The 10,255-nt window shown below is 41.5% G+C and overlaps 1 protein-coding gene across 1 annotated transcript; it reads left to right on the plus strand.

Annotated features, from left to right (window-relative positions):
• The first annotated feature begins 4,884 nt into the window (after positions 1-4,884).
• mrps16 (mitochondrial ribosomal protein S16) lies at positions 4,885-9,471 on the plus strand. Its single transcript, XM_079748198.1, has 4 exons — positions 4,885-5,012; positions 5,171-5,201; positions 8,278-8,544; positions 9,149-9,471. Exons 2-4 carry the CDS (start codon positions 5,189-5,191, stop codon positions 9,283-9,285), a joined length of 417 nt encoding a protein of 138 aa, XP_079604324.1. The 5' UTR covers positions 4,885-5,012; positions 5,171-5,188; the 3' UTR covers positions 9,286-9,471.
• Positions 9,472-10,255: the final 784 nt, after the last annotated feature.

Raw genomic sequence — 10,255 nt, forward strand, 5'->3', positions numbered from 1 at the left:
TTTTTGTAGTATTCCTGCCAAAACAGGTAGTGGGTGCCCCACACTGAATGCAGCGCTACAATGGATTCCATTACCTGGTTGCAAACAAACCAGCAAAGTGTGAACAGGTTGTTCCATGACTATGTCTCCCAGTAGACCCTTATCTGCCAGAGGCAGAGCTCACCTGTCCTCTATCGTTAGACGCTCACGCCGGCCCAACAATGGTGGCGCTTTCTACAAAAACGCTCTTACTTATACTCAGGCGCTAAATACCCCCATCGCATTAAAGACACAGAGCTTGGGTAATCAGTGCGTCTGAACAAGCAGCCGAAGCAGAACGGCTGCGTTTACTTCCATTCCGCCATTGATCTCGTGTCTTCGATGATTTGCTTCACAGCTTTGAGAAAACGCAAGTGTTTTAAATGGTAAACATGTTTGTGTGTGTGTGTATAAATATATAGCATGTGTCTCTGTGTGTGTGTGTGTGTGTGTGTGTGTGTGTGTGTGTGTGTGTGTGTGTGTGTGCGTGCGTGCGTGTAAGCAGCGAGTGCATGTGATGTCATAGAGATAATAATGTTTTTGGGTTTAGCATAAGTGTCTTCAGACATATGCACCATCACATCTACACAGGCCGTAATCTTCCTTTCACTAATGTATTTCTCCATTATCTCCCGTAGGCCTGGCAGTCCGCACATCTGTTCCTGCGGCCACATCTTATTTACGAGACTGCATTTGAGTAAACCGACCTATGGATCTGACATATAAAAGCCTGTTAACAACATGATTTATTACATTTTATGTCCCATTACTGTATTCCAAGACACATTTCCGTTGACTTGTTCTCCTACTTGATTAGTGGTTCAACCTTAACTGAATTGCTTAAAGGGGTACTCAGAGTCAGTGTGTCCTGCTTGTTCGTAGGGCTCCCGTATCAATTTGGCCATCTATTCTTCTGGTTACAACTGCAGCCTTCCACTAAATAGATGAATTTCCATGTTATTAGAGCACTTATCAAACAATCAGAAACAATACAAAAACAAATCTTTACTAGAAACCATGATACAGATAAATATTTGAAAAGGATTTGGGAGGGAAAGCTGGAGTCATTCATTACAGTAGCCAGTGTTACAATCCACTTAACACGCCCAAGCATGCTGTGCACATGAGGTTGTTTGCGTGTGTTTGTGTGTTGTGTGTGTGTGTGTGTGTGTGTGTGTGTGTGTGTGTGTGTGTGTGTGTGTGTGTGTGTGTGTGTGTGTGTGTGTGTGTGTGTGTGTGTGTGTGTGTGTGTGTGTGTGTGTGAGAGAGAGAGTGAACTTCTCACTGTGTGTTGTGTGGCATGTGATAGAAACAGAATGCTGGGGTATATCATGCTCTGATGTGCATGTCAAATCCACTTGTTTTCTGACACACCCTCCCAGACTGACTGGGGCGTTGAAGCCCTGCTAAGGTAGCCTATAGCTCCCAAGCTAGCATTAAGGAGCTACCTTGGGGTGGAAATGAAATTTAACAAAAAAATTGTTTTAATTATTAGAATGTTTCCTTCAATCTTTCATTAATATCGTCATGCGTATGAGTAAGAACAAAACGAATTGCCTCAACTTTACCACACTCCAATTTGTCTTGATGTTATAAGGGTTTCTAGGGAAAATAAAAACACACAATACATAAACATATATTTCAGTGAGATTGAGGATGAGTAAACAAAACAGCAAAACTGAATCATATCAACCAACGTTTATCCTACATATTGAATGCTGCTGTAACACTTTAGTGGCTGTCAACAAAGTAAATAGATGTTATGATGGAGACAGCCACACATGCCTCTAATCCAAAGAGCATATCTTAATTTAAAACGTTTCATTCTTTTATGTTTGTTCATCAGCCGCTCTACGGGAAGGCACATCCTGCAGAAAAAAATGTCAAAGAAGAAAAGTCACTTTGTGGATGAAGATAAAAGTAGTGCCTCCATTTTGCATGCTTCTACAATTAGTCTCAGCAGGACCATCCGAAAGATCATTTCAGGAAAATAACCTCTCTTGACCCCCTCACAGAACACCCCTAAGTCCCTTAGTAGGGAGACTGTGGGGGAGGCCTGAAATACATTTTGCCACAGGGTTAACTTATTCCTTGGTAGTTTTAGAAACAACCAACCAAACCACCACACGATGGTTTAAACACCTTCACATAAAAAAAAAAAAAACTGTTATTTCTCTGTGAGTTCAATAGGGGCTCTGCATCAAATATTTTCCTTTATGACACTCTGATTATTTCTTCACACGTTTTTAGAGAGACATAAGAAGTGGTAAGATAACGGCCAGCTGGCCCCTCTCCGGGTCAACAGTTAAGATAGTCGATTCTATAAGAATGCAAAGCTGGCTTTTGAACAGAACTTATTTTGTTTCAGAGAAAGGGTACAGGCAGGGTCAAGGGATGTGTCAAGGGCCAATGCAGTGTAGGGGTTGAGGATTTCCGATAGCATCATCAGCCTAATGAATGAATAATGTAGGCGTATTATCGAGTGTTGGCGATAGTGGCAAAGTAAAAAATCAATAAAAACGTCTATTGACTTTTGATAAATCCTTGTTCTAATTTATAAGAACAAAAGATATGAATGCATAGATAATTTATCCAATATTGAAACAGTTTTAAAATAATTAAACTGTCAGATGTTTTGTTTTTTGAAAAAACAAATTCATAACAATAACAATGAGCCCAAAATCGATTGGCTCCACTTGACATGCAACTAAACTAATAAAACATGTGGATTGTTTGAAAGGTTTTCCTCAAAATAGAGAAAACAATAAGCAGGCACCTCAATGAATCCAGAATGTATGTGAGAAGCTCAATAATATTTAGTAAAATATTTTGAAAGGGCAGACTTCAGAACTACACTTATATAACATTTTGACCTTGTGACCAGTATGTTTTATAACACAACTGCCAACACTTCTATCACTATGTTTAAAGAATAAGCTAGAAGTCTAGCACGCCTGACTTAACAACTTTGAATGGATAACGTGCTGGTCTTAAGACGGGCATCTTTTGCTTTCATCCAGTACATTATCTGGTCATCTGAGCGTGTCTAAACCGGGCTGTCACAGACGATCAGGGTAGGAACAACTTGTCTTGGTGTCCAAAGGAGCATGGGGTCCTCACGAGAGACAGAGCCACAACCAGAATCAATGTCACTCTTGAGATAATCATGCATTGCAGATTTGCCATGTAAGATGCATTTTGTCTGGCCATGTAAGATGCAAGTGTGTATAGCCTCTATTCATCTTGCCAATTCTCCACAGCAAAGTGGTTGAAGTAGTAATGATGCTATAATACTAGAATTCCATTTCTCATAGTTAACAGTTTCTTTTTTTGTTGTTGTTATTGGTGGATTGTTGGCCTCCTTGCAAATTGCAAATGTATTTTGTTTTCTAAGACTCACAAACTTTTCTAGTCATTTCTCGAGAAGTTATAAGGTGTTATTGGTATTATTTGCATTTGTGTGATAGGTGATATTTGATTTATAAATGAATATCAATAGCAAATATGTCAAATATGATATGCCTATTTTAGATCAAATAGCAATATCTTTGCTATTTGATCTAAAATAGGCATATCAGCTATTCATTATACAAAAATTATACATTATACACAGCTAAAATATAATATACCAAAAGTACATGACATAAGTGCAAAACAACATTTCGATCCAAATGTAAAAATGTGACTGAAACCCAGTCACACAGGGACAGTCCCATATCCCGAGAACAAGGACCCATCTATCCGGAGCGTTTGTAGTGACCTCGCATCCAAAACCATGGGTTTGTCACACACGGCAAAAACAAGCTTTGCACAACACGAGTGTGAAATCACCATGTTCCAAGATAGGGGGGGGTGAGGGGAATGGGTGAGTTCTGGGGGAGCTCCCAGCAGGCCTGGACCACATCAGGCGTTGTCGTGACCTCTCTATTCAAGGATCACTTTCAGGAAATTAGTGTTTTCTCCTCAGCCAGGGTCAGTGGTTTACAAACCATGCCATCATGTTTGGGGAAATAAATAGAATAGAAAATGGAAATGCTGGCAGTGCTGCTCAGGCATCAATGTGAATAATCTGAATATTTGACTAATGATTTTCTATTTACATGATGATTCCCGGTCAGGAGGCGGACAGGATTTTTACTTAAGCCTATCCAAGTGTTAGTCACTGGCCGACATGAATGATGTACCTACACAACATCTACAGCTACAGGTAAAGGGGGCCCCACACAGTGAGTGTCTTTAAGCATGGAAGAAACAAGCTGACAGCAACAGAGTGGGAACACACAAGATCGATGCAGATATGGAAACAAGCACATTGTTTAAGTACAACACTTAGAAACAACAACTATTACTAAAGAATATTCTCTATTTGCACTTCGCTAATGGATAATGAAGACAATCCTGCTTCGGTAAACAGTGGTACACTAGCGCCATCTAGTGCCTAGGGATGCTGGAGCGGGTGAACTATATTCTGGGTTGATCATTTTCTGTTATGCTTTGCTTTCACAAATCCTAACCGCACCAACGCCTAAACTAATTGAAACCATATTTAAATATTTGGGGAGGATGGACATTAGTTTGACCAAAGTTTGATGGAAACCTGAATAAAGCAGAATAAATTAATGTTTGGTAAACCATCAGGGGATGAATGCTTTGATTTCAGTTTCTACAGGAAAAAAAAAGGCCATATATGCTGCAAGTTATATTTTAGTATTCAGGCAGTTTGGTATATTTGTATGTTTGGCTTTCTATGAAAAGCATGATCCATGATTGGTCAGAAGGTGGCGGTAATGCAGTGAAACGTTTTTTGTTACCCGCCAAAAGAAGAAGAAGAAGACGATGGCACTATGCAACAAGGTTCAACTTCCTGTTTAAACATGGCTGCGCCCTGACGAATGTCACATTACTTCAAATGCTCGTTTTAAGCGTCACGTTTGGTGTAGAATAAAACAACAGAACACCTGCAAGCATCTCTCATTCGCACATCACCCTAACAGGTAATTTGGGTACTATAAAACGCTTAAGGTTAACCTAGAAATGAGGATATGTGGACAGTGTCATGAACGCATCTCGCATGAGATTTCGTATTGACTTATGCTGCACCATAAATAAACATTTGTTAATGCTACTTTAATTGTCTCCTTCTCTAACACAGGGTACTTAAGCCGTCATCATGGTTCATCTATGTAAGTGTCCTTAGTACTGCAGATGACTTTGTACACACTAGGCACTAACCTGTTTGTCGCTTGAAATGTTCCATATAGGCTTTGCCATTTATTCATCCATCACAGGCTCTTAAGTTCAACAGTCTTGACATTTCTTACACAAATAGGAATGTTTGTGTGACTGTATCTTTGGACTTTTTCGGTTCACAGTATAAAGACCCTAGATGTAACGTGTGTGATATACCTACAAGATAAATTACAGGATTCAGAAAAAAATAATATATATTATTCTTTCTGTGGGGTTTAAATGGCTAGAAATAGCAGCAAGTTCGAGTTGAATAAAAATTTATAGGAGATGGTAGGCTGGTGAATAATCTTAAGAGAAAAAGCTTCCAGCATCTTACTGTCCTTAACAAATATTTGAGGTCAGCAGAAGACATGAAGCAGATTACAATACATAAGTCAAAATACTATACGAAATGCAGAATCTCTTTTTGGCATGATTTTTCATCTAGCTGGCACAGAATTGACACAGAACAGCCTCTGGCCACATTTTAATAGAGTTTTAGCTATCGTGTCATCTATTAAGCGCTTGTAAAAAAAAACAGTAAAAGCAAAAAGGAATATTGAGTAGGATGGTAGGCAAGCAATATAATAGTTAAGCGATTTAATTAACATTACCAGCCCTACTTGTTAACGTTATTTACCTTGTTAAGAGTGTTCCGTTTAGTAATTTTCTTAATGCACTCCTGCTTTGTTTGAAAAATAACATAATTAAACAAAATTGACATTCTCTGGTTAAAAGGGTCAGACGTGACAAACCAAAATTGCAAAGACAAACTTCCAGAGTTATCGTTAGTTTGATATATTTCACACCATTAGCTGGATTTCCATTGCTCTCTTTGCTTAATCAAGCTAACATGCTGGCTAACAGAGCAGCTAGGCTTAACGCGGTATACTTCCTTTTTCTAACAAATAAGTGTATGTTAAATGGTGCACAGATACTAGAGGCCGACCGATAAAGGATTTTTAAGGCCGATACAGATATATTTGGTGATTTAAAAGTCTGCTATTACGATATTTCGGCCGATATATATTTAAAAAAGAAATTCCAGAGACGTGTAACAAAATATGAACGGATTTCCCTAAAATGGGTTATTTGTAATTATTTATGAGTCTTCACTAAAATATAAGGTAATGCAGTTCAAGAATAAACTTTATTATTATTATTTTATTGTCACAACAGAAAAGTACGGAACCCGTAAAGGGACATGGGGTAAAAAAAAATAAAATTAACGTTTCTCGTGAGCACGAGAAAGTAGGCCTATCTCGTACGCACACACACGCGTGTGTGTGTGTGTGTGTGACGTCAGCGAATGAGTGGACGAGCGAGGAGAGCGAGCGGTAGTGTGCGTGTCAGTTTGGTGAAGTAATGAACGAGTCCGGTTGTGTAAGAATGCAGTACCCAGCCGCATATCCCTGGCAGTGTGTGTGTTTGTGTGTGTGAGTGACGTCAGCGAGTGAGTGGACAAGCGAGGAGAGCGAGCAGTAGTGTGTATGTCAGTTTAGTGAAGTAATGAACGAGTCCGTTTGTGTGTAAGAATAAAGTACCCAGCCTGTCAAGAATCGGTGGCTGCTTCATTCCGACCTATAAGCAGACCCACTGTCGGTAAAAGTGAAGGGTGTTGCCCCCGAGAGAGCACCGGCCCCGGAGGGAACGTCTCCCCTGTGCTCCTCGACTACGGTCTGGGAGCCTACAGCAGGAAAGGTGTAACACTAACCATCTCGTAGTTGGAGGCAGAGGGCAAGAGGGTATACGTGCTCCAATAGTGTGAGTTAAAAATTAAGCACATGAATTTGAATGATTTTAGCTCGTGTGTGATTTATCGCGGGCACGGGTTGGGTAACGGGCCAAGTATTAACGAGTCCGGGAGGGTGGGGACTTCACTTTGATATTATCACGGGTGACGGGGCGGATCTGGTGCTGGACTTTGTGGGTGCGGGTCTCCAACAATGGACCCGTGCAGGACCCTGGCCTAGGCTATTGGAAATAAACAAAATATCGGAAAGCAGAGTTGGTTGGGCCGCATTTGTGCGCGTTGTTTTGGTCCGCACGAGGAAGTATCTCTAAAGGGATTGTAGCCCAAACAGTCGCATGGTAGATCCATAGATCTGGTTGGTCAGATGGTTTTCCACGTCAGCTGAGCTACGATGCGGTCCATGATGCTGACATGGCAAGTGCAGCCCAACCAACTCTGCATTCCGATATTTTGTTTACTTCCACCCGAGTCCTGCACGGGTCCATTGTTGGAGACCCGCACCCTCAAAGTCCAGCACCAGATCCGCCCCGTCACCCGTGATAATATCAAAGTGAAGTCCCCACCCGCCCGGACTCGTTAATATTTGGCCCGTTACCCGACCCATGCCCGCGATTAATCACACACAAGCTAAAATCATTCAAATGAACGTGCTTTTATCTCACACTATTGGAGCACGTATACCCTCATGCGCTCCGCCTCCACAGGGGAGACGTTCCCTCCGGGGCCGGTGCTCTCTCCGGGGCAACACCCTTCACTCTGACCGGCAGCGGGTCTGCTATAGGTCAGAATGTAGCGGCCACCGATTCTTGACAGGCTGGGTACTTTATTCTTACACACAAACGGACTCGTTCATTACTTCACCAAACTGACACGCACACTACCGCTCGCTCTCCTCGCTCGTCCACTCACTCGCTGACGTCACTCACTCACACACACAAACACACACACTGCCAGTGATATGCGTACGAGATAGGCCTACTTTCTCGTGCTCACAAGATACTTTCTTGTGCTCACGACTTTTGCATGGTCACATTAAGTCTTGAATTAAATTATATCCAACCTCATCTTACCAGTAGATACAACAACACGATCTCCATTAAATCAAAACCTTATGACATGCATGCGTGGAAAGTGCGAAAGACCATTTTTGTAACTATTCATACATTTGACACTAGGACTAGGGAAACAAATTCTGTATCTGGCATCTCAGAGAGGCAAACTTCTGTATTAATGTGAGGCCATCGCAAGCCATTGACGGCCTTCCTCTCTGTCTGCAGCGTCGGCCCTGCTGAAGAAGTACCACAAGGGCTTCATCGTCATCCGGCTGGCGCTCGCCGGCCACAAGCAGGCCAACCGGCCCTTCTACCGCGTGGTGGCGGCGTTCAACAAGCGGGCGCGCGACGGCAAATACATCGAGCAGCTGGGCTCCTACGACCCCTTACCCAACGTGCACAACGAGAAGCTGGTCAGCTTCAACCTGGACCGCATCAAGTACTGGATGGGCTGCGGCGCACACCCTAGCAAGCCCGTGGCCAAGTTACTAGGTGTGTTTCCCTGTGGGAGTGCTGTGGGATGAACTATTGCTCAATGTCAATATTATGTTACCCCCGTCTTTGGGGGTATGGACAGCTGGGGGTAATCTGGATTTTGTTTGAAGAAGGAGGCAGTGGCCTGTTTATATTCTCCACCTACGTGGGTGCTTTCTGATTCTTTTCTTACATTCTTGAATAGATCACGCATATTGCAACACATCGCTTTGTCTTCAATCTGTTCTCTATCAGACCCAAGGCCATGCAACTGCGTGAACAGCTTTTCGTAATGGGTTGACTTTTCCAACGTATAGAGCTCATCCACACCCCACACACTAAGGTCTCGAGGAGTGCCATAGTTACCAAACAAACAGGCTTTTGGTTTTTTTGTTTTTACACAAACCATTGACAAATAATGGAAAGCCTTATTCAAACAAGGGAGTTATTTCAGTTTGAGACACTTTCCTTATTTTTAGAGTCATTCAATTGTAGTGAGCGATGCATGACTCTCAGAAAAAGGTATAACCTCGTTCTTGTTAATTAACAAAATTGTTTAATTGTTGAACAGAAAGCTACGAAAATAACATAATCAAAATGTCTGCTCTATCTTCTTGTTCAGGCCTGGCGGGGTTCTTCCCCCTGCATCCCATGACCGTTACGGAGGCCGAGCGACTAAAGGCCCAGACCGCCGACTTGGCAGCCAGGGCCGAGGGGGAAGGGGTGCAGGAAGAGGAACCGGAGCAGCAGAGCGCATGAGGCCCTCGGTGGCTCTCCATTAGGAAAGAATGAGCGTGTGGGCCCGAACCACACAAGGGTGATCTCTGGTGTGGAATGGATTCTTTTTTTATGTTATACTTGTATATTTATGTTGTGTTTTAGAACCATGCCATGTAAAATCAGGTTACCTCTTTTACGTGACTTCATTAAAATGGTACAAAATGATCCCACGGATGTCATCACAGCTGTTTTATTGAATGTTTGATTAGAAACCTGATCATTTGGTTGGATTGTTGCCTGTTTATTTAGATGTGGGTACAAGCAAAACAAAAGAGAGGTCTTCACTCTTTGGAGTTGTATGTCTACATACTTCTTGCAGTGATTGATTTGAGCCAAAAGATAAGCTGATCAATAATGTAAACATCGAAGAGTTTATCATTTGATGTTTAAGAAAATAATTTGAAACAAAATGTTTAATAATAGGAGACATGAAAGTGATACTTTTGAGTAATTTGCCAAACAAAGTGAGTAATGATCCAGATGACTTGACAGGTTTGGCAGAAAACCGTGTTCTCCACCCTCCCTTAACACGCTACTGGAGAAGCAATTCATGACAGATCAAGGGTATATTCAAACTTAGAAAAACTTACTTTTTGCAAAGATATTTAAATCATTTTACAGTTCAGTACAGCCCTTTGATCACAAAGAACAATTCAACTTCTGTATCAAACAGAGGCATTCTTTCTTATATATGGAATATAATGCACAGTACTGTGAATATGATTCATGTAAAGCGAAATAACGTAAAATATGTGTTTTAGAATGTAGTGGAGTATGTCTATAATATAGAAACACTCGAGTTTAAGTAGCTCAAAATAGGACTTATAAAGTGGACATCAATAAAAGAACTTTCCAAATTTCATCTATGACAATGGTAGCATTACAGCTGAGTAGAAAAATATGAACTGCATCATCATGTTCCATGTAGTTAAGGAGTGAACCAATAGAC

Source organism: Pollachius pollachius (assembly GCF_949987615.1).
Source record: "Pollachius pollachius genome assembly, chromosome: 12".
Classification (NCBI taxonomy): domain Eukaryota; kingdom Metazoa; phylum Chordata; class Actinopteri; order Gadiformes; family Gadidae; genus Pollachius; species Pollachius pollachius.